The sequence below is a fragment of the Entelurus aequoreus genome, linkage group LG22, assembly GCF_033978785.1.
Source record: "Entelurus aequoreus isolate RoL-2023_Sb linkage group LG22, RoL_Eaeq_v1.1, whole genome shotgun sequence".
NCBI lineage: Eukaryota > Metazoa > Chordata > Actinopteri > Syngnathiformes > Syngnathidae > Entelurus > Entelurus aequoreus.
Window position 1 is genome coordinate 18561143 of NC_084752.1, and position 26443 is coordinate 18587585.

The following is a 26443-nucleotide window of genomic DNA, read 5'->3' on the forward strand; positions in this document are numbered from 1 at the left end:
TTGGGTGGCTCAGATGGTAGAGTGGAACTTGAGAGTTCCTGGTTCGAATCCAGCTTTCGCCATCCTAGTCACAGCTGTTGTGTCCTTGGGCAAGATACTTCACCCACCTGGTGTAAATGTAGCTTAAATGTAGACAATGGGTTTCTCAATGTAAAGCGCCTTAAGTCACTAGTGAAAATTCACTTCAATTCATTTTTAATTGAATATATGTGAACTCTGAACATACATCAGTGGTTGTCATTTGTTGCGTTTTTGTAGGATTGCATTACATTTTTGTGTTGGCTTTGAACCAGCAAATACAATTTTGGAAAATTAAGTTTATTCGATCCAAAGTCAAAGCCTTGGCAGAAGTCTGATGTGTTAGTTCCTTACCAGTATTGGCACCCAGTAGTAGTGGAGAGAGGGAGCTGCGTATTCGGCGGATTTGATTTTTCCAGAAAAGAAGAAGAACGAGCATATGCCTGTGCAGAAAAAGTACAGGCCTTAATTTTAGTATGTGTTAATACCGTGTCATTAGTTGTGCAACTTGTCACTTGTTGCTTACCCACAATTCCAACAACCAGCAGCGTTCCAAGGAACAATAGGAAATCAGTCACTTTGTCCAGGACAGCCACCCTGGGTAGAAACAGGCAAATTGAATCAAGAAGTGTAACAAAGGGATAAGAGAGAAGAGAAAATATCATATTAATAATGTATTAACATAAGAATACAGAAACATTATTTTTGCGTAATGTGAAGCATACATGGAACATACTCCAACATAGGAAAAGTGTCTGCTCAGTACAAAATGAGCATTTGATTAAATATTACTAGGCTAGACTGTCCTTTTATTATGTGTTCATTAACACCAGAAAAAGATGCTAGGTGTGTTGTCAGTTGTTTTTAAATAAAGAAAAAGACACTAAAAGGATTGGACAAGTCTCTATACACTTGAACAATTCTCAACAAAGTACATTGTACAATAAGCAGCAACAATTAAAAAATATGTTAATACTAATCAATAATAGGTCAGATGTATTTTTAAGTATATGTATGACATTTTTAAAGAAAATACATGCATCAACGCAGATTATGCAAATTATATGTTGATGTAATATTGACCATGACAGAGTCACGCCCATAGCCACACCCTCATCACCACAGGTATATTGGTAATCTGGGGGAAACCCTGAGCCAATCAGTGGCCACTATACTGAACAGCGTGTTTTGATTGGTTTGGTCTTCTCTAGTGGCCAATAGAACTGTAGTATTGATGTTTGTGTAATTCAGCAATTTTATACTTGAAAATGCTTAATTTATGATCCAAAAATAGAAAAATATCCCCCAAAGATTTGCAATATGGTAAACCCACTATATTTGAAGTGTGATGTGGCGAGGCATGACTGTATAGACATATGTACGTAGTCAGCCAGTGTGACTGTGCCACGTGTACTTTAGTAAACCTCACTCCCTGACTATCCACAAAGGTAAAGGCCTTAATTTTAGTGCTGGCTACTGGGTTGATAGCTTGGGCTTTTAGCTCAGTAGCTAGCATGATGTCTCTCATGCCGGCGACCCAGAACAGAACGGACCGAACCAGGTGGGTTACAGTATATGAGAAAGCTTTTAACTGGTTCAAGTCCTATATCAAACACAGGATATACAGAACTTTGTTGAACTTAGTAGCTGTGTCTGACCAAATGGCTATGACCTGTGGGGTTCCTCAGGGCTCGATTCCAGAACCCCTTGTATATGCAGTTTCAATGTGTCCTACCACAACTATGCAGATGACACTCAGATCTACGTGTCACTGGCGGCAGGTGAATGCCGGCCGGTTGATTCTTGTTGTCGCTGCATCGAACAGATCAGTGTGTGGATGCAACACAATTTTCTTCATCTAAACTCAGACAAAACTCCAATCATTTAGCCCACAGAAGAAGAGAGAAACTGTTATTAGTCACCTTGAGACCCTCTCCTTGGAACCCAGTAATCAGGTTAGAAATGTAGAGGTAATAATGATCTCAGACTTGAATTTTAACAGCCACCTAAACCACCTAAAAACATTGCCAAAGTCAGATGCATAATGTATAAACAGACATAGGAGGACAAGTCCATGCCTTAGTCTCCAGCAGGTTAGACTACCGTGATGGTCTTCTCACTGGGCTCTCCAAACGGGTTGTAAAGCAGCTGCAGTACATTCAGAATGCTGCTGCTCGAGTCCTGACTAGAACCAGTAAATACGACCACATTATTCCAGTGCTTAGGTCACTGCACTGGCTTACTGTTGCTCAGAGAAAATACTTTAAAACAGCTCTGCTTGTGTACTGTACAAGTCGTTTCATGGTCTTGTGCCAAAGTACATCTCTTGACATGTTAGAGCCATATGAACCATCTCCACCGCTGAGAACATCAAAGAGCGGGCCTGGAGTCAGAGACGAAGCATGGTAAGGCTGCGTTTCAGTTTTATGGTCCTAAAATCTGGGATAGTCTTCCAGAAGATGTGAGACAGGCCTCAACGTTGGCAATGTTCAAATCCAGGCTGAAAACATTTGTATTTAGTTCTGCATACGACAACCACAATTATTTTATCCACACTCTTTGAATTATGATTGGTTTTATGACTATGCTTTTAACTTAAATGATGATTATTGTTATGGTTATTTTATTTTTACCTTGCTAGATATACCTATACCTAAAGTGTCCAGTTTGTGTAAATAAATGCAAATGTCATAAAATCCAACCTCATCAGGTTCCTCATGAGAAGGAAGAAGGCGTCTTTAGCGGATGTACAGAAACTTTTCCCGTAGATTGCGAGCTGGAGACAGATCATGAACCTCCTTAGCACATGGACACCTTTCCAAGCTCAGCTTCTCCGCACTTGCACACACACACACTCACCATGATGTAAGCATTTCTGTTCATAAACTTGATGCATTTCTCCAGACACCAGAAGCAGACTTTCATGCAGTTCAGCAGGAATTTAGCAGCCTTGTTTTCAGCATCTAAAAGAAGAGGGAGCCACACCAGAATTTAAGGTATGCTGGTAAAGATATATTTTATCCATCCATGAATTTTTCCTACTCAGGGTCTCAAAAGGGTTGAAAGTGCATCCCTTCTAACTACAACCTGCCAGTCAATCACAGTGGGATTGTGAATGCGTGTGCGTGTGGGTGTGCGCGCGCGTGTGTGTGTGTACATTCTCTATGACAGTTGACATTTTTTCTGGTTTTATTTGGGTAAGCACTCCATTTATGTCGAAATAGCATGGCTTCAAATTCCACATTTTGCAGCTTCGAGTCACTTCGCCTTACTTTCTCGGCTTCCGTCTGCTCCAACGTCTCACTCTTCCTTCCTGCTGGCTTCTAGAACCACTAGTTCATCCTCCATATATTCAGATGCAAAAAGATAAGGTTGTTAATCCTCATGTGTCCAAAAATAGTGTTTGTTACCAAATCTGCCATGATTAGAAGACATACACGCGTTTGTTTCCGAAAGGTTGGAACACACATTTGTTGCCAGAAGTTGGAAGTACGCTGCCATGGAAACGGAAATAAATGCACCGAGGAATTCGTTCTCGCAATGATTAAAACGACCAAAACATGGTAAATATTGCACATATTACATATTGTTATGAACGAGTCTGTTACTACATTATATATATATATACACTACCGTTCAAATGTTTGGGGTCACCCAAACAATTTTGTGGAATAGCCTTCATTTCTAAGAACAAGAATAGACTGTCGAGTTTCAGATGAAAGTTCTCTTTTTCTGGCCATTTTGAGCGTTTAATTGACCCCACAAATGTGATGCTCCAGAAACTCCATCTACTCAAAGGAAGGTCCGTTTTGTAGCTTCTGTAACGAGCTAAACTGTTTTCAGATTTGTTAACATGATTGCACAAGGGTTTTCTAATCATCAATTAGCCTTCTGAGCCAATGAGCAAACACATTGTACCTTTAGAACACTGGAGTGATAGTTGCTGGAAATGGGCCTCTATACACCTATGTAGATATTGCACCAAAAACCAGACATTTGCAGCTAGAATAGTCATTTACCACATTAGCAATGTATAGAGTGTATTTCTTTAAAGTTAAGACTAGTTTAAAGTTATCTTCATTGAAAAGTACAGTGCTTTTCCTTTAAAAATAAGGACATTTCAATGTGACCCCAAACTTTTGAACGGTAGTGTATATACTTGCAGTGTGTATATAAAATGTTGATGGACAGTTTTGATGTTTTGTTTTAGAAGGCTTTGAAGGTTTCAACGGTGACTCTCATTAGCCGCATTTTCCAAGCGTTTTTTTTAATGTCTATAAAATTAAAATTAAAAAAGATGTGTTTTTGTCTCTCATGATCGTGAACAACAGGCAAATTATTTTTTAAATAGCAGTTTCCCTTTAAGAATTGTGCTAGATAACAAGCTGACAGCTCTGACGTTTGGCTTGTTGCCAAGCAAACTCACTTCTCAATCAGGAGACCTGAGTTCAAGGTATAAAACATTCTTAAAGGGGCCACTAAACCTCAAACTGCGGACAGCACTTTGCACCCGCTCCGTACATTGATGGGACGTAAAATCCTCTTACTTTTCAGCTTTTTATCCACGTACTCCAGGAATATCCTGATGATTTGGACCACAGACAGAATCAAAGCACCAAACGCCACAGAGCCTGTGTGATACCTGACCAGGACAATAGAAAGTCATCACGCATGTACATTGGCCAACCAATTCTGAAAATACATCTTCCAACCTGAGGACCCGTCCCAGGGAGGAGAAGATGGGGAAGGCGGGGATATCTTCAGGCTTTTTGAAAGCCCAATAATATGAGGCAAAGGCCCCGGCCAGGGTGACCTGTCCCAGGGCACACACAAAGTTGGCGCACCAGAAGAAGAGGAAGAGGTTGTAAAACTGAAACACGATGAGATATTTGTGGTAGGGGGTATCCCCGCCGTAAAAGGCAAAGAGACATTCCGCATCCGGACACTTCTTATAAGCTTCGGAAGTGTTGAATGTCTGTAAAAAGACGATAAAGATTGTTGCGTTTGACCAGATGTTCCTCCAAGTGGGATGTAAAACGCTGGTCAGTCCCAAGTTCCTTAATGACATATCAACTGAACTCAAACGTACCACCAAGCACAGAAAAGGTATTTTGTAATTTTATTGTCAAAGCTTTGGCAATAATGAGACCAGCCTCGAACAACACATACAAATGCGCAGCCCAAGTTGATCTGGCCTTCCACCGGCCAAAAGCAACTCTTTTCACACAAAGAAAGCCCCCATTTCCCCCCCGGCCCCTCCTCCCAACACTGATAAGAGGAGAGACTTGGGGGTTGTGTTCACATTCCTGATGGTTTACGACCCTGTCTAACCAGGCAATCTGAAGACAAAGAGAAACTAGTATACAGAGTAAAGTTATAAAAGAAAATATGAGCTGATTCAAACATGATTATGAATAAAGAAATAGCTCTTAAACATATGCATTATCCACAATCCCCCTTCAGATCTTATCCAAAAGATCTCTCCTACAAGAGCAACACCTCTAAAGCACGCCCCACATTAAAGTAGGTGCTGTTTTGGTTTTTTGAGCAAGCTATCGATAAACAATCAAACCATAGTTACATGGGAGAGAGAAGGAGGGAGTCAACGTCAATGTCGTCATTGTCAGGGAAGGAAACTAACGGTCCCTGAAAGTCACCACTATGCTTGACCCCCTTCAGTGACATAGCAAGCCCAGAACCAGGGTGGGGTTGACCTTTGACAGCTCTAACAATGATGCGGGTGCATAGAGACCTAGCACAAGGGGCAATAAAGCATCCGCATGAGGTTATGACGGCCAAGAAAACTCCAATGGAGACCAGGGCCGACTTAATTAGGTCAGACCACCTGCCAAAGGTGTTATGAAGCCAATCTTTAAAGGGGTCAGAGACACCGGAAACTTCAGTAAGTTCTTAGGCTCTGAGGCCTTCTAAGGCGCTCTGGACCGAGCCAACGGGGGCAGCATTGTTAGGAATGAAGGTACAGCATTGGTCACCAAACAGTGCGCACACACCTTCTTCCTTGGCTAGGATGCGGTCAAGGGCTATGCGGTTCTGGATGGCCATGAGGGAGGTCGGGGCAAGTTGTTCAGCAAGTCCCTCAACGGCGTCACGAGTCAGGTTGGTCAGTCTCAACAGATTATAAAAAACATAGTTAATGCGTTCTACATTTTTAGTAGCAGTCACAGGGAAAATAGCACCAATGATAGGAAGGTTCTCGAAACCTGCACAGGATTCACACCACAATTTGTGTTGTGAGGGGACCCCTCTTGGTTGTCCAATTGCATCAAAGTAAACACCATCAGGGTTTCTCATCAGATCAAAGGAGCCCTTTACACTCCTTCGAGATAAAACATGGCGGCGTCGGCAAGAAGTTAGAGAGGCCGCTGAGACAGGAGTTACAAGGGGAGTTAATTTGGTACCCACTAGGGTGAGTGGGGTCACCAGTCTAACCATAGTACAAAGCCCTACAGATAACTTTGGGATTCTAATGTACAATCTGTGCTCCCCACAATACCAGAATAAGTCAGCTCGTGCCCAAGGGCCTATCCTTGAGCCATCTATCAGTGTGGTGCACCAGGAAGGGTTAATGTCACCCAATTTGTTGGGGGACGAAGAGGGTCCTTTGAATTGAAAACACGTGTAATTCAGCTTTTGGGCCACAAATGGAAGAAGTCGGGTGGAATTGTCAACAGGAGGGTACACACTAGCCAACAAATCGCACCCTGGTGGCGTGGGTTCAGAGAACAAGGAGATAAGACAGTTTGAGCCATTTATGTCAGTCAACTTAAAAGGAGCGGGGTAAGTGTGGGGAAAAGGACGTCCAGCGGAACAAGCAACACAGTCACCCAGGTTTTGGCATCCACCTGAGCCACAGGTTTACCTGTACCCGCTCCTAAGGTCAAAGTTACCAGGCCTTCGGTGGTGATGTCATTAGCACGCACAGATGTGAGAGCCTTTGAAACACCACCAAGGTGGGGTGGTACTTTAGGTGCTACAGAGGGTGTAGAGGTAGTTAACGCCCTCTCAAGGACATTAATTTTAATAATTAGAGTCTGTATCAGTCAGGTCAACCCCCAAAACAACATAAAAGGGACGATGGGCACCACTTACCATAGTATGTTGTCTGCATCCGACACCAATGGTTCAGGGTTGAGTCGTAACAAATATAGAGGTTATTACCACGGTAATAGCTATTGTGTCCCCCGTAATTAATCACACTGCATAGGTCAAAAAATAAGTCTTGCTATCCCCTTTGACCCAGTCTATTTAAAGTCCGCTGTTTGTTCTTAGACACTTGTCAGTCACTGTCGTCAGGAAGGAAGAACTGAGACACAAAGACAGTAGAACACGCCCAAGCACCAGTCCGTCAGGGAACACTACCGGGTGTGACATCCTGCTTTTCGTCTATCAAAATCACAGTAATTCAGGTAACGAAACGGGGATAAACATCAAACATTTCACTTAATATAACGACACAGATAGTTATGCTGAAAACAAGCAAGAGAAATTGGATAACTTCGAGTATAAAGGCTGGTCTCAAATAAGGATATACAATATAGAAGTTAAAAAGAGTAATATAGGTAGAAAATCTCTCTCTCAGCGTCGTCTTCTGGGCTGTAGGATTATGTGTGTCTAATTAAAGCCTCGCTCTTCTATGACACTAAAAATGAGTCGTTTTCTGCTCCCGTTCTTCTTCAGCTGCCTCAGGCTCAAAAGGCGCTGTTGGGGGTCGAGTGGGGCAGATGTAGTGGCGATGTCAGCAATGACATCCGCTGGTAATCTGTCAGGTTCTTCAGCAGGAGTGTAGAGGGAGAGGTGGTACCAGGTGTCCCCTTTTCCAGCTAATCGAAGGGCGTGAGACGTCCGTTCCACGACCTTGAAGGGACCAGTCCACCTGGGCTCCGTCCACTTGCGTTTGATGACCTAGATCTTGACCCTCTCAGCGGCCGGAAGGGAATCTGGAGTGGCGGGCTGTCATCCTCGTATCTGTACAGAAGAACTGGCACACAAATTCTGCATTTTTTGTGTAAAATACCATTTTGGTTTTACGCTGAGTCCTCCTTCCATGGCGGCTGCTGGTCCTGGGCTGACCTGTATGCAGCTCATAGGGTGAAAAAACTCAAAGGGCGGTAAAACAGTTTTATTCACGGACCTTCGAATGATCATTAACGCTAATTGCAACATGTCAATCCAATTAAATTTGGTCTGTGCACAGATTTTAGCCAATTAGTTTTTAATGTTCTGGTCCATCCTTTCAACCTTACCTTGGGACTCAGGATGGTACCCCAAACCTGTGTTCTAGTCCGAAAGCCTTTTCGACCAAGGCTAAGTGAGGTTTTTTTTTTTTAATGGTTGCCGTTGTCTGACCTAATCTTTTTGGGGAAACCATGTCGGGGTTCTAGGTCATTCACAAGTCATTTAATTACTGATATTGCATCCTCTTTTGAGGTTGTTGTTGCTTCCGGCCAACCACTGTGATTGTCAACACAAGTCAGTACGTACCTTTTCCCTTGTACCGTATTGATCATATCAGTGAAATCAAAGACTATACCTGGTTCACCCTCACATCCTCCATATTCTAAACTTGATCTACTAAACTACTATCGATGTATAAAATCGTTATTTTCAAATTAAAATTAGTTATGACTTCTTACCCACGGGAAAAATGTTAAAACTATGGAGTCTGTATCCACCCTCACTCACCCCCTTCTGTTTCTGAAAAAAGGACTGTGTTAGTCATACTATCACTTTCAGAAACATCTAAGAAAAAGGTCAGCTAATAGTCAAGTAGCGGAGGACAAGTCATGTTTGAGGTCAATGATTGTCTCTTTAGCCTCTGTGGTCCACTGGGGGGTGTTGTTAGGGTAGGGGACCCCTTAGCAATATCACAATTAACTCAAACTCAACTAAACCCTAGCTTTTATGTAACTTATTCAATATGGTGAAAGTAACAAATATGCTTATATTTATATTGTCACCAATACTAGAAAAATACTACCCTTGTGGCGAATGCTTTAGCAATAGTATTTTGAAATTTTACCACACCTGGTGGCCTCAATAATTCATTAAGTCAAGCTCATGTTGTAGAAAGTTGAATGATGCAGACACGTTTGTTACTGAATACTTTCTATCAGACTTCTGTCTTGACAACTATGTGTATGTAATGAGCAACTATAATTATTTGATATGCTTAAATGTGTAATGTGTCGTTTTAGCTCAGCTGTTGTGTAGCTGCTAGCTCCTCGTAGCCTACAGGTGTCTAAAGTGCAGCCCATAGTTATGTGTTTAACACAACTATGTGCTAAACCTAAACAATTGAAAATGTGGTATTTGGGTGTCGGTGTAATGTTTGGCAGCTACGCCGTGTCTTATCATTGCACCTAAGTTCTTTGGTTTTGTAGGCCAGACAGAGAGCAAGTGAACAATGTGGGACACAATTGTGTCCATCTTATACCATGCTAGTTGTTTCAAAGATAGGTCAACATGAGCAACCACTCCATGAGTTCCAACATATATAAATATACAAAGGAGTCAAAGGTCTCCTGGTATGAGTGTCTAACTGGTGATCATAACATATGGCGAGTCGGGTGGCAGAACACACGGAAGCATCTCAGCCAGTCAGGGTTTTCACTGTTAGAGCAGTTGGATGTCAGCCATTCCTGTTGTTTCAGGCTGTGGTAGGAGCCTTGGTAGTGGTGTCGCAGCTTGGTGGTTAAGCCGTCAGGTAACACCAGGAATGTTCCTTCTGTGCGATTTGAATGTCAGGGTACAGTCTGTAAAGGAGGTCCAGCAATCTGAACCGGAAGTGGTTTGGTGACAGGTAACCTTGTGACCCCAGCGAAGCCTTCGACCTTTAAAGAGGAAGCACACAGTTTCTTTGGTACCTCTGCATTCAGAATCGAATGGGTGGCGCCAGTGTCAATCACGAACTGATAACATTGTCGTTGACACTCATGTCCAGCAGGGGGCCAGTCTGTATCTCCTGCTGGGGCTCCTTCGGTGGGCGTCCTTTGCCACGCTTTTGTGTTCGTTTGTTGGCACTACGGAACCTTTCCCGTTCGAAAATGTTCACGACTCCAGTGACCAGGCTGGTCACAGCCAAAACAGTTTCCACCCCGGACTGGCTTTGAAGCATCGTGTTGTCCACCACCCGAGTCCAACCGTCTGGTCGCACGTCTGTTGAGGATTCTTTCCTCCACCTGTTGGAACTCAAAAGCAAGGTCACCCACTGCTGAATATATCCTAGCTGATCTTTGACCTTTTGGTTCTTTTAACCTTTTATTTTCAGCGATCTGTAAATTAAGGAGTTGCTTCCTTGCTGCTCTGTCATTAGCCTTATCATCCTCATCTTGAGGAAAGAGACTGCGCATAGCAGTAGCTATGTTTGTAACGTATGGTGTTATCGGTGAGGTCGAAGATTCAGCCATTTATCCTACTTGTTGTTCTGTATTTTTGCCATCTTGTGTGGAAACACAACGATACAAAATGCTTCTAAAGTCTCCTATTGATTTCTTCCCATTTCACTCAAACAACTAAACAAACAAACAAATAAACAAACTTGCAGCTAACCACAATCAACAGCATACCATTTACGAATACCTTCATTTGTCACTTTCTCATCTTTTCTTCACTTTCGTTTTCCTTTACAAACAACATCCTGTATCCATCTCTTCCTTACACTTCACACAATGTTTCTATTTTCTGTTCTCCTAGAAACCATTCACATAACGTAAGGTTATAAACATCCTTTTCCCATATTTTCTCAAACCATCCTCTTCTCCCTCAATCTTCCTTCACCTGCTCTCTTTTTCTCTCTCTCTCCTTCTCACTGGAGTAGGGGGCGGTGGCCTAGTCAAAGTCTGGGCGGGTCGTTTGAATTGTCTTGCGCATGCGCGGCAGGCAAAACACCAATCAGTCTAGTCTGTCCTATTTGTCTCATTAATCATCGGTTCTTTTGCTGCATTTCGTTTTTCCACGTAATCCCCGTTTACTTTTATCATACGCTAAACTCTTAAATTCTCGAGCACCAACCCTGCTCTTTTTTTCTCTTGACCATTTTCACCAGCGCACACACACACACATGCACGTGTAAGCACTCACGCACACACAAGCAAGTGCCTACAGCCCTACGCACACACACCCACGCACACGTAAGCACTCTCTCTGCGTTTCACTTTACCATAAAACTTCCAGTTACTTTTTTATTTTATTTTTTATTTTACCAGACGTTTGAGTTCACAACTTTTCGAGTATTGTAAACACCCTCTTAACCCTTTCAAGTAACGTTCTCTTTTCTTTTTCTTTTTTTTTTTTCTTTTTAAACTTTACCTGCTAATTCCATTGTCGACAACAGTGCATTCAATGGATTATTAAACAGTAATGATTCATCACATTTTCCCCAGCCGTCATCACATTCTTTTCTGTCACACTCCTTGGCCATTGTGTCTATTTTTCCTTAATTTTAGCGCACACTAAAGTGTCGCCGGGACCTCACAACCGGGGAATCTTTATTGTATTTATTACAAATGGCCTCCAGCCGTGGAATTTATCATATGGTACAGAAGGGCCTCCTCCCGTACGTTTCTTAATTTTAACGCACACGTTAATGCCGTAGGGAACTCGCAACCAGGGAGTATTTATTGTATTTTACAAATGGCCTCCGACCCATCCTTAATTTGTGTGCACATAAAAATGTCAACAGGGATCTCACAACCGGGGAGTATTTACTGTACCATATGATGGGCATCCAACCCGTTACTCTTTTAGGCGGCGACCAACTACCCAGGGTGAGCCACACCCAACTATTAGTTCACTCGTCAATGAAACTGCCCGTCACGGTAATCGAGACACAATGACGTGAGTTGACCACTTATTTACAATTTTAATGCAATGGCAGGCTCGGCAAAAATGCAATCAATCTATCAAAATCACCATTCTGTGTCTGGGGTACAAAGCAGTGTTTAACTTACAGACTTCTGGGCAGACTCCTAATGCAGATTTTATCTAAAAAGAAAGGTTCTGCTTACCTTGAATTATGTTTTGGCCATGTGAGTCTGTCCAGAAGATTGCAAGAGAAGGTCCAATTGTCAGCGTGTCATCCCGGACGAGCCCCCAAATTGTTGCGTTTGACCAGATGTTCCTCCAAGTGGGATGTAAAACGCTGGTCAGTCCCAAGTTCCTTAATGACATATCAACTGAACTCAAACGTACCACCAAGCACAGAAAAGGTATTTTGTAATTTTATTGTCAAAGCTTTGGCAATAATGAGACCAGCCTCGAACAACACATACAAATGCGCAGCCCAAGTTGATCTGGCCTTCCACCGGCCAAAAGCAACTCTTTTCACACAAAGAAAGCCCCCATTTCCCCCCCGGCCCCTCCTCCCAACACTGATAAGAGGAGAGACTTGGGGGTTGTGTTCACATTCCTGATGGTTTACGACCCTGTCTAACCAGGCAATCTGAAGACAAAGAGAAACTAGTATACAGAGTAAAGTTATAAAAGAAAATATGAGCTGATTCAAACATGATTATGAATAAAGAAATAGCTCTTAAACATATGCATTATCCACAAGATGTAAACATGTTACATACCACAAAACATGAAAACATTTATTTGGTCGGCCTCATCACCTTAGGGTCACAGACAGTCCGAGAAAATTCGCAATCAGATTTGTTGAACACTTTATACACCTGCTCATTTGACGTGGACAAGAAACTGGTCAAAGGTGTCAAGGTGTATAAAACAACATGAGGGCATAATGGATATTAAAAAATATATATCATTTTTTGTCTGGATCATCCTTGATTCTCATCTGAAGTGGTAAAAGGATACACAGAAGTGACTATCCAGTAAGCTATCACCACTGTGATGAGGGAAAAGGTCAACAGCGGGAAGAATATTGAAGAACTCAAATGTCCAACAGCTCTGAAAAAGAACATCAGTTGTGATGTAAATATCAATAAAAAGACATTTCTTCAATCCGTGATCAGGATCCATACCAAACTAACAGTGTCTTCCCTGGTCCATGCCACTGCCCTCCAGGTTTTGTGGAGATCAGTTCATTATTTGAATAAATTAATTTGTCAAACAGCAGAAACTATTTTTATTACACTATAATAATCATATAATCACAGTTCGGTATGTACCTCCTTTTTAAAGCCACGGTTTGGTTTGTTTTCGGTATAGTAAGGAAGTAAAATGCAAAACATAAAACTTTCAAGCGATTTTTAAAAATGAGCGATAATAATGATCTCTGATTAATCAATCTCTTTTTAATTCCGTCCTATAAAATGCTGGGAAAAGTCATCAACTTTAGAGATATCCATTATATTATTAGTAAGAAAGATATTTAAATAAAAAAGTGACTTTATGGATGAGTATCATTTTTAACTGATTTACTAAAATAAAACCTCAGGTCCATTACTGAAGTTATACATAAAAAAAAACAGTAAAAACACTTTTCTGAGCAATACATTTTGAATGTTGAACTTGTTGCTTTTCTTCTGCTTTAGATAATATAAAATAAAAAAATCAGACCTATCAATTACAGTGCTAGCATAATAGAACATATCTAACAAATAAATGATTATATTTGACACAATGACATGTTAAACTTTGTAAAAAGCACAACCTATTACTGTAATTAAAGGCCTACTGAAAGCCACTACTACCGACCACGCAGTCTGATAGTTTATATATCAATGATGAAATCTTAACATTATAACACATGCCAATACGGCCGGGTTAACTTATAAAGTGACATTTTAAATTTGCCGCTAAACTTCCGGTTCGAAACGCCTCTGCGGATGACGTATGCGCGTGACGTAGCCCGGCGAACACGGGTATGCCTTCCACATTGAAGCCGATACGAAAAAGCTCTGTTTTCATTTCATAATTCCACAGTATTCTGGACATCTGTGTTCGTGAATCTGTTTCAATCATGTTCATTGCATTATGGAGAAGGAAGCCAAGCAAGCAAAGAAGAAAGTTGTCGGTGCGAAATGGACGTATTTTTCGAACGTAGTCAGCCACAACAGTACACAGCCGGCGCTTCTTTGTTTACATTCCCGAAAGATGCAGTCAAGATGGAAGAACTCGGATAACAGAGACTCTAACCAGGAGGACTTTTGATTTGGATACACAGACGCCTGTAGAGAACTGGGACAACACAGACTCTTACCAGGATTACTTTGATTTGGATGACAAAGACGCAGACGTGCTACTGTGAGTATGCAGCTTTGGCTTTTTTTTGCGTATGTACGTAACTTTTTTTAAATATATAAGCTTTATGAACCTTGGGTTAGGTGAACGGTCTTTTGGGCTGAGTGATTGTGTGTGTTGATCATGTGTTTGAATTGTATTGGCGTGTTCTATGGAGCTAGGAGCTAGCAGAGGAGCTAGGAGCTAGCATAACACGTACCGTACCGTACGTGCGCGTCACGTACGTAACTTTTTAAAAATATATAAGCTTCATGAACCTTGGGTTAGGTGAACGGTCTTTTGGGCTGAGTGATTGTGTGTGTTGATCGGGTGTTTGAATTGTATTGGCGTGTTCTATGGAGCTAGGAGCTAGCAGAGGAGCTAGGAGCTAGCATAACAAACACGCAGGTGTTATTATGCAGGATTAATTTGTGGCATATTAAATATAAGCCTGGTTGTGTTGTGGCTAATAGAGTATATATATGTCTTGTGTTTATTTACTGTTGTAGTCATTCCCAGCTGAATATCAGGTACCGTGAGTATGCAGCCTTGGCTGCTAAACATTCGATAACTTGACCGTATGTGCGCGTCACGTACGTAACTTTTTAAAAATATATAAGCTTTATGAACCTTGGGTTAGGTAAACGGTCTTTTGGGCTGAGTGATTGTGTGTGTTGATCAGGTGTTTGAATTGTATTGGCGTGTTCTATGGAGCTAGGAGCTAGCAGAGGAGCTAGGAGGTAGCATAACAAACACGCAGGTGTTTTTATGCAGGATTAATTTGTGGCATATTAAATATAAGCCTGGTTGTGTTGTGGCTAATAGAGTATATATATGTCTTGTGTTTATTTACTGTTGTAGTCATTCCCAGCTGAATATCAGGTCACCCCCGGCTCTCACAGCATCTTCCCTATCTGAATAGCTTCAACTCCCCACTAGTCCTTCACTTGCACTTTACTCATCCACAAATCTTTCATCCTCGCTCAAATTAATGGGGAAATTGTCGCTTTCTCGGTCCGAATCTCTCTCACTTCATGCGGCCATCATTGTAAACAATAGGGAACTTTGCGTATATGTTCAACTGACTACGTCACACTACTTCCGGTAGGTGCAAGCCTTTTTTTTATCAGATACCAAAAGTTGCAATCTTTATCGTCGTTGTTCTATACTAAATCCTTTCAGCAAAAATATGGCAATATCGCGAAATGATCAAGTATGACACATAGAATAGATCTGCTATCCCCGTTTAAATAAAAAAAATTCATTTCAGTAGGCCTTTAAAGCATCCATCCATCCATCCATTTTCTACCGCTTATTCCATTCGGGGTCGCGGGGGGGGGCTGGAGCCTATCTCAGCTACAATCGGGCGGTAGGCGGGGTACACCCTGGACAAGTCGCCACCTCATCACAGGGCCAACACAGATAGACAGACAACATTCACACTCACATTCACACACTTGGGCCAATTTAGTTTTGCCAATCAACCTATCCCCAGGTGCATGTTTTTGGAAGTGGGAGGAAGCCGGAGTACCCGGAGGGAACCCAAAGCAACTAAAACTAATTAGTTGTTTTGTTTATTTTGTTAAACAAAACAAAAACTGCAATCTACTGGCTGACAATTCCCAAACAAAATACACATTTTAAATTAAACCAGATCACTTAACTTGCACATGTGTCCCAAATGTGCTGAAATGCCCTTTTATTTGTTTTAGTTTTTTGTGATATTTACATTTAATTTGCACTACAGGATCACAATAGTCTATTTTTCAATTTATTCTCTTTTATTTCTATTCTATTCTATCTATAAAAATAGCGACTCGCTGCTTTTGTCTGATCCACCTATATTTTTCCATCTACAACAAGGGAATTTAACAATGGAAGAGTGTCTCCAGGCTCTGGATTCTCCTTGGCACAGTCGCTAAACGAAATGCATACATGACGTTACTATGGAAGGCCAAATGGGACAAAATTAATTAAATAAAGATGTTAATAAATGTGATTAATTAATTATAATTATAATTAAATGCATCAATGTGTTATTATCAAGAGGATTCAAGATTCAAGATGCTTTATTGTTGTCCATTCTTTAACATGTACAAGACACATAAGAACTGAAATTTCATTTTCGGAACAGTCCCACTAAGAGCAGACATACGTTACAAGGGGACAAGATGGGACCGCCAACGGATCAGCCACTTACAGCGCTCCTTAAAAAAGGTGGGAAAAAGGTGACATTGGGAAAGGGGGAAGAGTAAAAAAAGTATCAGTCTAAGGCTGGACCCTCGGGAGGGGTCCAGACTGAGTCCAAGGAAAAAAACCTCACATAGCATAGCACACATAAACATGATACATGTAATCACAACAACTCGCAACAGAAGGGGGGGGGATTTGGGGACCTGGAGGCCGGCTGCCGCTATAAATTATAAATGATTATGTGTCATTACTTTATTTAATGTAAAATTACATTTAATCACTTCATTAGTAATGATTTCCTTATTTCATGATTTAATTCATTATTTTATGCTTAGATATTTATCTAATGATTGAATTAATTAATGACACATTTAAGCAGTTATTTAGAGATTTTTTTCATTAAAGTTGTCCCATTTGGCCCTTGTCAGCGCTTCATGAATTTATTCTATCTGCCAACTCAGCCAACAAAGTCAGTGGCCAATCATCGATTTGGTCTGAAGCCTGGAACTTTGGAACTCTTTTGGGAGCCTATGTTGCGTTCCATTCATACTGCGAAGTCAGGATTTCTAAGTTCCTAGTTGGAATTTCAACTGAAGCGCTCCTCGAGGTCAGATTTTCAAAGTAGCAGCATTCTCACCAACCCCGAGTTGGTTTAAAATATGGCTGCTCTGGATGTAAACAATGATACACGCCAGTTCCAGGTCCCAAATGGCTGTCACAGATTGATTGAAACTTTTATTAGTAGATTGCACAGTTCAGTACATATTCCGTACAATTGACCACTAAATGGTAACACCCGAATAAGTTTTTCAACTTGTTTAAGTCGGGGTCCACGTAAATCAATTCATGGTAATGAATAAACAGTGTCCCAACTTGTCAGATTATATCCTCAGCCATCTACTTTTCAGGTGAGAAGCATGATTTATGAGCTACAATAAACTTTCAGGGTGCAGGGAAGCGAGGAAACACCAGACCACTTGATGATGTAAACATAGGGACACACGGAAGTGATTACGTCGCCGCTATATAGTTCGTCTGCGTTAGCACTTATAAAAACATCACTAATACTTGGTTAATGTTCAAGTCACAAAATGTAAATTAAGTACTGTTGGTGCTTTTTGAATGGTAATTTATCAGATTTTATGGGCGGAACAGTGGAGCTCCCATTGGCTTCGCTGTAAGCGGACTTTTATTTACGTTTATTTAATATTTAGAAAGCATTTAAAACAATCCATTAGTCATCATGTCTTTTATAAGCGTTGTGAACGATAGGCAAAATTCCAAAAAAAGTGCAGTTCCCCTTTAAAGTACTCTAATTGATTACTCTAAGTGTATTCATGATTAATGCGATATTTTTTGTGCTTCATCACATCAATCAAAGTTTACTTATACAGCCCTTAATCACAAATGTCTCAAAGAGCTGTGTTAACATAAGTTTACAATTTTTTGTGCTTAATCGCATGAGTTAACGCGCTAATTTTGACAGCCTAAATGTATTTAATTTGATTAATCATAATTGGAATTAAATACATAAATGTGTTATTAAATGTGTCATTAATCCGGTTTAATGTAAAATGAAATGTAATGATATGATTTAATTAATTACTGATTCAATTATTTCATTGTGTTGATTTATTTAATGATTTAATTTATTAATGACACATTTTCTGTATTTTATTTATATATTTATTTAATTTTGTCAAATTTTGGCCTCCATAATATAGTATAACAAGCACTCAATTTAGTGTGATACTGCACAATGATTTTTGCACTTTGCTGGGGTAAAATTGCTCAGTTTTGAATGACACTGTTAGGGAGGTATACATTTGACAAAATGGCTGAGGCTGACCTGCTGGCCTCTTTAATGAGGGCAACGGCGACAAAGATCCTCTTCCTGAGGAAGATGAGAAGCAGGATGATGGTGACCTCCACAATGATGAGAGTGATCACTACAAAAACATTGAATGCGGGAATTAAAAGTATGTGGGAGAGTTTAAGCATATTGAAGAATAATGGGAACATACTGAATCCGAGCCAGGTCTGTCTGATCTTTAGGTAGACAGTGAAGTCGGTCTGCAGGCCCAGGTCACGGATGGTTGTATTTTCTCCAGTCGTCCCTTTTAGACTTCTATACTCCAAGTTACAATGGATAATACCTAAGAACACATAACATATTTTGTTGCGTTTCACTTTTCAAGAGGCTGTGTTGCCTGTGATACAGCAATGTAGCAAAGGTCAAAGGGTAATAACCACGGCGACTGCCTTACCGTAACTGATGACGACAATGACCAGGATAATGATGACCCAGACCATAATGCCTGCCAGGTAGCGAAGCAGGACGATGAAGGTGAAGCTGAGAACCATGGCTATCACCAGACCCCTAGACATAATCAATCAATCAATCAATGTTTATTTATATAGGAAGACAAACATCTAAACTTATAAGAGGCTTAGAGTAAACCTTGTTCAAAAATCTTTAACTGAACCTCCGCCAGGAATTTGAAGTGTCAGGAAATGTCAAAAATAGGATGAAGTACGAGTAATAGATTTTGGGGGTGATCCGGCTAATTTCCATTGCGTTATCTTACGTTTGTTTGCGTTACGAGGCTGACTTCTGTGTGTGCGTATGTTTGTGTGTGTGTGTTGGCACGTTGTGTAAATCGTAAATAAAAACAGAATACAATGATTTGCAAATCCTTTTCAACCTATATTACAAGCCTAAAATACCAACGGACTGTTGAACAACTTAAGCTGTACATCAAGCAAGAAAGGGAAAGAATTCCACCTGAAAAGCTTAAAAAATTGGTCTCAGTTCCTTTCCAAACATTTACTGAGTGTTGTTAAAAGGAAAGGCCATGTAACACAGGTAAAAATGCCCCTGTGCCAACTTTTTTGCTGCCATTAAATTCTCAGTTATTGATTATTTGCAAAATAAATTAGGTTTCTAAGTTTGAACATTAAATATCTTGTCTTTGCAGTCTATTCAATTGAATATAAGTTGAAAATGATTTGCAAATCATTATATTCTGTTTTTATTTACAAATTACACAACGTGCCAACTTCACTGGTTGTGTATGTATGTATGTATGTATGTATGTATGTATGTATGTATGTATATTAGGGATGTCCGATAATGGCTTTTTGCCGATATCCGATATTCCGATATTGTCCAACTCTTTAATTACAGATACCGATATCAACCAATACCGATATATACAGTCGTGGAATTAACACATCACTATGCCTAATTTGGACAACCAGGTATGGTGAAGATAAGGTCCTTTTTTTAGAAATGTATAAAATAAAATAAGATAAATAAAATAAAAACATTTTCTTGAATAAAAAAGAAAGTAAAACTATATAAAAACAGTTACATAGAAACTAGTAATTAATGAAAATGAGTCAAATTAACTGTTAAAGGTTAGTACTATTAGTGGACCAGCAGCACGCACAATCATGTGTGCTTACGGACTGTATCCCTTGCAGACTGTATTGATATATATTGATATATAATGTAGGAACCAGAATATTAATAACAGAAAGAAACAACCCTTTTGTGTGAATGAGTGTAAATGGGGGAGGGAGGTTTTTTGGGTTGGTGCACTAATTGTAAGTGTATCTTGTGTTTTTTATGTTGATTTAATAAAAAATAAAAAAAATAAAAAACAATACCGATAATTAAAAAAACGATACCGATAACTTCTGATATTACATTTTAAAGCATTTATCGGCCGATAATATTGGCAGGCCGATATTATCGGACATCTCTAATATATATATATATATATATATATATATATATATATATATATATATATATATATATATATATATATATATATATATATATATACACATGCTAGAGGTCCTGCTGCCACCCAAAGAGAAAAAGAGAGAGAGTGTGAGTGGATGACTGATAAGAGGGTTTACTCTGTTTATTTCAGTGGTTCTCAAACGTTTTTCACCAAGTACCACATCAGAAAACACTTGGCCAAAATATTGATTAAAAACAATGCAAGTTTTATTTAACAGATATGTTTATTATTTTTGGCCACCGTAGCATTTACACACGGTTAGAACAGCGACACTGTGTTTGAAAATAGGAAAAAAAACTACTGTACTTTATTTTAGTGATTCTGTGGTGTGCCACTAGATGGAGCCCCTGTATCAATAGTGGTACGCATACCACAGTTTGAAAATCACTGGCGGGACAATCGGTAGAAAATGGATGGGATGGATGGCTTATTTCATTCCGCCATAGAACAATAACAACATAGCTCAGAAGTTTTTGGCCTATTCTAAAGAAACATTCAAGAAATGTCAGGAATGGGATTAGGAACAATTGATTATTTTTTGGGACTCAAGACTTTTTTAAAGGGTACTATTGAGTGAACGGCCCACAAGTCTGCACTCTCTTGAGTGATTTTTTTAGTTTTAGATGGTCTTGAATGAATGACCAGTGTTATAAGCTACAATACGGTTGTGGAAATTTGAGAGTGCAAATGTTCTTACAGCATTATCCAGTGCCACGACATACTGTAGTCCTCAAAGATTTTCATGGCCACCACACGCGCTTCAACGACCATGTTGGATTTCCTGTAAAAACATCGCACATGGTTTAAAACTTTCGTTTTCTGTACAACAGTGATTCTCAGAGAGGTATTTAGCTGTTAGAGAGATGTGGCATTCTCGAACGAGTAGAGACTTTTGAGTGAATGATGAGACCGCGGCGTCAGAGGTGCCATCAATGTATTCATATCCATGTAGTGCTTACTTCTGGCTTCATCATACTTGTGTTGTGTTTCCCTGTAATCCATGTGCTTAGGAGATTTGTGTATCATTTGGATTTTGGACTCCAAAATAAACTCAGGTGGGATTTTAGCTAAAACTGATTCCAAGTTTTGAATAAATAAATGAAGTGCATTCAAGTAAAACATTTAAAAATGTTCCTGTATGAAATTCTGACAACAAAATTGCATTTGTGTCCAAATGTCGGGTATTTTGTCAAGTTAAAATGTGCATGCAAGTACCGGTAATAATCTGTGATTAATCATGATTAATCGAAAATCAAAAGTGTGATTAATCTGATTAAAATAATTAGTCATTTCACAGCACAAGGTAAAACATTAAGAAAAAAAAGAAGCTCACTTAGACGCCTCCAGTACCACTTTAGCCTGGATCTGTAATCCGTCGTTGTCCGTAATATTGGTTTTGTCACCCACCATCACTGTATCTCCCTTCATGGCCAGGTCTGGAAGGCAGCGACCGGTGACTGTAATTGGATTAGAGTACACGTTTTTTTAAAGCGGCATCGCTTTGTCTGACCATCATAGACTTGCAACTATCTTGTCACTTACAGGGTCTGCTGGGCATGAGCATTGCAGGGCACAGGTTGGATGTCAGGATTGCAAGAATATCAGTCTGAGTCACAGAGTTGAAAAGACAGTGAATAACATTGGATATTTTTTTTAATTGGGGTTATGGTGCGAGAGATTGAAATCCATTAAGGATGCTGAAAAATGCTGCCACCAATTTTAAAAGCCAAAGAAAGGACTATAGCACTATACTGTATCTCATAGCTATACTTACACATACTAATGTTCTCCCTTTGGGATACAGTGTAGCACTAGTGTCAAATTCAAAGTTAATGGGCCTTTCTATCTTTTATTTGGCCCACGAAAGCTTATAAACAATATGTATCAATAAAGTACTTTACCTTTTCTTCATAAATTAGACTTAGACAAACGTTATTGATCCACAAGGGAAATTGTTCCACACAGTAGCTCAGTTACAAAGGATGGACTAAAAATGTACCATAGAAGCAATAAAAATGTAACATGTATTATTTATATATTTTATATAAAGTATATAATATATACTGATATATAATACTATATTATTATAATATATTTTTATATAATATATACAATATACAACAAATAAATGTATTCATTATTTCCATTACGACGTTGAAAAAATATGTGTACTGCATGCAATTGCATCTTTTAAACATTATTATCTTATAATGCAACTAATATTATATTATCATAAAATCCACACATGTTTTTGTTAAAATAATGTATTTTCCAAATTAATAGTATCCAATAATGCAACAAATATTCATCATACATTAAAAAAAAAAATTACAAATAAAAATACTTAAATATCTGTTTGATTTATGATTTCAAATCCATCAAATTGTACACTGTATATATGATTTACAGTAAAAAAAACAAAAAACTGGCAGTTAAGTCGCCAGAATTTTACTGTAAAACTGTGGTACCGTTTTTGCATTTACAGTAGTACACCGCAAATACAACAAACCATACATTTTACCAGTAAAAAAACAGTGGTATGTTTTTTTTCATTTATAGTGTTATGCTGTAAAAAACATCCTCAATTTTACAGTGAAATTCAATCAATTGTTGCTACTTTTTTTTTACCATAAAATCCATAGATTTATTTTATAGTGTATGTAAAATAAATATAATATCTAAATGAATCGGCAATTGTTAATTAGAAAATGTATATTGTATTGATTGTTACAATTGGCCCTATGAGGGCAGCGAAACTGCTATGCGACCTTCAGTGAAAACAAGTTTGACACTCCTGCAGTAGAGCTTCTGCTGAAAAACTATCTCTATTCTGGGCTGGAAGATTGCCATTTGATTGATTTATCTGAATGTTGTACCTCTTTGGAGAGGTCCACTCCTTCCTTGCAGAATTGCTGATAATATTGCTTGTCATCCCTATTCTTTAAGGCGTTGTTCAGTGTCATGTGTTTGTGAGGACAGCTTTCGACGCACACCTTTGACAGGAAACAAAAGATGATCGTGAGAAAACTATTGGAACAACACAATGGAATCATTCCTTGGAGTTGACCTGTGTGGTGGGACACTGGAACTCAAGCAGCACCAATGGACTGGCACACTTCAAGATATTGAAGTAAAACAGAAGAGGTTTCTTCCTTTAAGACAAGTGCAGTGTTTTATCATAATCATCATCAACAAATAACTCTTCATTAATCCTTTGATGAATTATTTGGAACATATTGGTGAACCAGAACCATTTAGGCTAACCACACATGATTTTTTCCATCCGCAAATACTCACTCCATGGGGGTTCCAGCTTGCCCACAGAAGTGTCCATTGCTGTCTGTGGGATAGATGACTTGTTTGGGATCGCCATGGGACCAGGCTGTAAGGTAATAATATCTGAATTTTTGGACATTTAAGTGGCTTGACTTGACTTGATTCATGTTCTGCACAAAATGGATCACTTGAATTACGTTATTTGTCAACTCAGTTTGTCCAATAAATTATTACTGCCATCTAGGCAAGGCAAGGCAAGGCAACTTTATTTGTATAGCGCTTTTCATACACAAGGCAGACTCAAAAGTGCTAGTGTACATATACAGTATACTTTTAAGATGCATTTTAAATTGGTCAAAGAAGTGAACTATGTAGAACAGGGTTGGGTAACTCTGATTCAAAGTACATTTTTGATTAACTTATTACACACAAATATATGGGAAACAAATTGTTAAATATTTAATCAGTGGAAAATAACACTTACCAGAATATACAAAAAATAAAAATGAGTCACATTTAGCCTACCGGTAATGTTTACACACTTCCTGATGTAACCTTGGACAGGGATCAAACCCGCACCCTTCACCAGCAGAAAAGAGTAACATTACACCATCCGAGAGGATTTGTGGGTTCTGATATTGTAATATCTCATTGGGGACAGAGCAGAAAAGTGCTGGGAATAAATTTTTCATAAAATTTCATACAAATCATTGATTAATCAGTGTTTCCCATAAACTGGCAAGATACCTGTGGCGGAAGGGGCGTGGATATGGGCGTGGCTATGGGCGTGGTCACCATATCATCGAGTAATTTGCATAATTTACTACAATGATATGATTTGCTCTAAAAAGGCTCAAAAAATGTATACTTACTAATTAATAATAACAGTTTTGTTTTAAACATCCATCCATTTTACAATATAATTACAACACTTTATGTACATATTTATATACAGATTTGAACAATAAGTTATTCACTGAAATATATTTATTAATTGTGGTTCTTACAAAAAATATATCTTATAAAATATAAAAGCTAAAATGTCTCTTAAAGCTCTGCCCCTTTAATTAGTGCATACTAAATAATTTAACTTTAGCCTACTACTACAACCATATTATTTACCAGCAACATAAAGTGAAACAGAGGCAGAGGTGTCCAGCCACAGTCAGTAACAAATAAACAGAAAACAGTAGTGGTCAAATACAAATAAGGCAACAAGAGAAGTATCCTACACTTCTCTTTTGTAAAGTAAATCTGAACAGCCTATATGGGCATCTACATCAACTATATGATTTGCCTGAGAAGCTGGACAGGACAAAAAAAAATAAAAAAAAGTTTTCTTTTTTTTTTTATTTTTATTTGTGGCGGACGTAATTCTTTCGTGGCGGGCCGCCACAAATAAATGAATGTGTGGGAAACACTGATTAATTCCACTGACCTTTCACTAACAATTTTTGATTCTCAGGGTAATCAAATAATTCCATTTAAATAGGTTATATTATGACTTCCTTGGGTCTACAAAACATGTAATGGTGGTTCTTTTGTCAAAATGTTGCATTGATTACGTTTTACAGACCGTTTTCAAGCTGTTTTCTGACCGTCTCTTCAAGATGCGCCGTTTTGTGGGCAGTCTTATTTATGTTGCTCAACTTCGACAGCCTTTCCATAGCGAGTTTACTGACAGATATAAGTTAGAACTATTGCAACATTGTATTAGAAATGGCAACAGCAAAGGATGCATGTACGAGCCAGTTTGCCCCACAACAAGAGAATAAAGAAAAAAAAGGAGTTTATTGCCTCCACCGTCGGATTGCGCAAAGCACTTTGGGTAAGTTTCTACCATATATGGATAATCCACTGACGTCACACTTGGGAAAAACGTCACCAAAACGGCTAATTCCAAACGACTCGTTTGGAGGAAGTATGAAGGAAGGCAAAATTGTTTTATAAATTTCTCCACCATGTTTCCATGGTTTGATTAAAAATGTTTGGGACTTATGCAGATCTCTATTACACACCAGCAGGTCAATATGTAAAAAAAAGTTGGTTTTGCATAATCCGGCACCTTTGAATTCAAAACGAGATGCGAAATCTTTCTAAACATGGGATGATCCGTGTTATAGTTTACACACGACATGTGGGCGAAATCCATTACGTTGCATAAGAAGGTGCATCATAATTACTGTTCAGAGGTAACGTACCTGCACAATCTAATACGAGCTGCAGGACCTGTGGCAAATATACTTTTTTTTTTTTCTGAAACAGATTAATTTAACAATAAATCACAAACAATAAAAAAATAAAAAATAAATTGTTTGACAATCTGTTTATTATTAAGATTAAGATTAAAAGATTAAAGTACCAATGATTGTCACACACACACTAGATGTGGTGAAATTTGTCCTCTGCATTTGTCCCATCCCCTTGGGGAGCAGTGGGCAGCAGCGGCGCCGCGCCCGGGAATCATTTTGGTGATTTAACCCCCAACTCCAACCCTTTGTTGCTGAGTGCATTGTGGTTGGAGCTTGCAATGGGAACAGTTTATTTGTATTGGCTATTATATGAAGTTAACATCAGAGATGACTTTTCAAGTCAAGTGTTGCGAAAATATTTTTTAACACATAACTGACACCATCGTTCAATTTGCATAATTAGCCAGTACGCAAAGAAAAGTGGGTAAAATGAAGCTTTTATGTCGTAATTTGTTGAGTTTAGTTTATATCGAACATGAACACTTACAATATGATACATCACATTATTTCATATCATTTCGCTTTACAACATGTCCAAAAAGGAGTAGGAAGAAGTAGATCTTATTTAATCCTACCCCTTTCCCACTTCAGACCACTTACTAATAATACATATGTTCTCTTATTGTCTTCTTTTTGTAACACAATTTACATCAGTGAATTATTAGTACAGCAGTTCTTGTAATAGAT

General features: G+C 39.0%; 2 protein-coding genes across 2 annotated transcripts in view; one reads left to right on the forward strand and one right to left on the reverse strand.

The window, feature by feature from the left end:
• klf1 (Kruppel like factor 1 (erythroid)) overlaps positions 1-26443 on the forward strand; it is a 251904-nt gene that overhangs the window by 148277 nt on the left and 77184 nt on the right. The gene's annotated exons all lie outside the window — the stretch shown is intronic.
• LOC133639574 (choline transporter-like protein 2) overlaps positions 1-26443 on the reverse strand; it is a 47267-nt gene that overhangs the window by 6104 nt on the left and 14720 nt on the right. The window contains exons 8-24 of the mRNA XM_062033000.1: positions 23526-23610; positions 23296-23380; positions 23105-23221; positions 21771-21834; positions 21562-21685; positions 20926-21009; positions 18681-18793; positions 18438-18569; positions 18263-18362; positions 12853-12945; positions 12651-12735; positions 4731-4993; positions 4566-4660; positions 2878-2981; positions 2721-2794; positions 545-615; positions 373-461 (exon numbers count right to left, since the gene is read on the reverse strand). Of these exons, the coding sequence (XP_061888984.1) occupies positions 373-461; positions 545-615; positions 2721-2794; positions 2878-2981; positions 4566-4660; positions 4731-4993; positions 12651-12735; positions 12853-12945; positions 18263-18362; positions 18438-18569; positions 18681-18793; positions 20926-21009; positions 21562-21685; positions 21771-21834; positions 23105-23221; positions 23296-23380; positions 23526-23610 (1778 nt within the window). The remainder of the gene's footprint in view (positions 1-372; positions 462-544; positions 616-2720; positions 2795-2877; positions 2982-4565; positions 4661-4730; positions 4994-12650; positions 12736-12852; positions 12946-18262; positions 18363-18437; positions 18570-18680; positions 18794-20925; positions 21010-21561; positions 21686-21770; positions 21835-23104; positions 23222-23295; positions 23381-23525; positions 23611-26443) is intronic.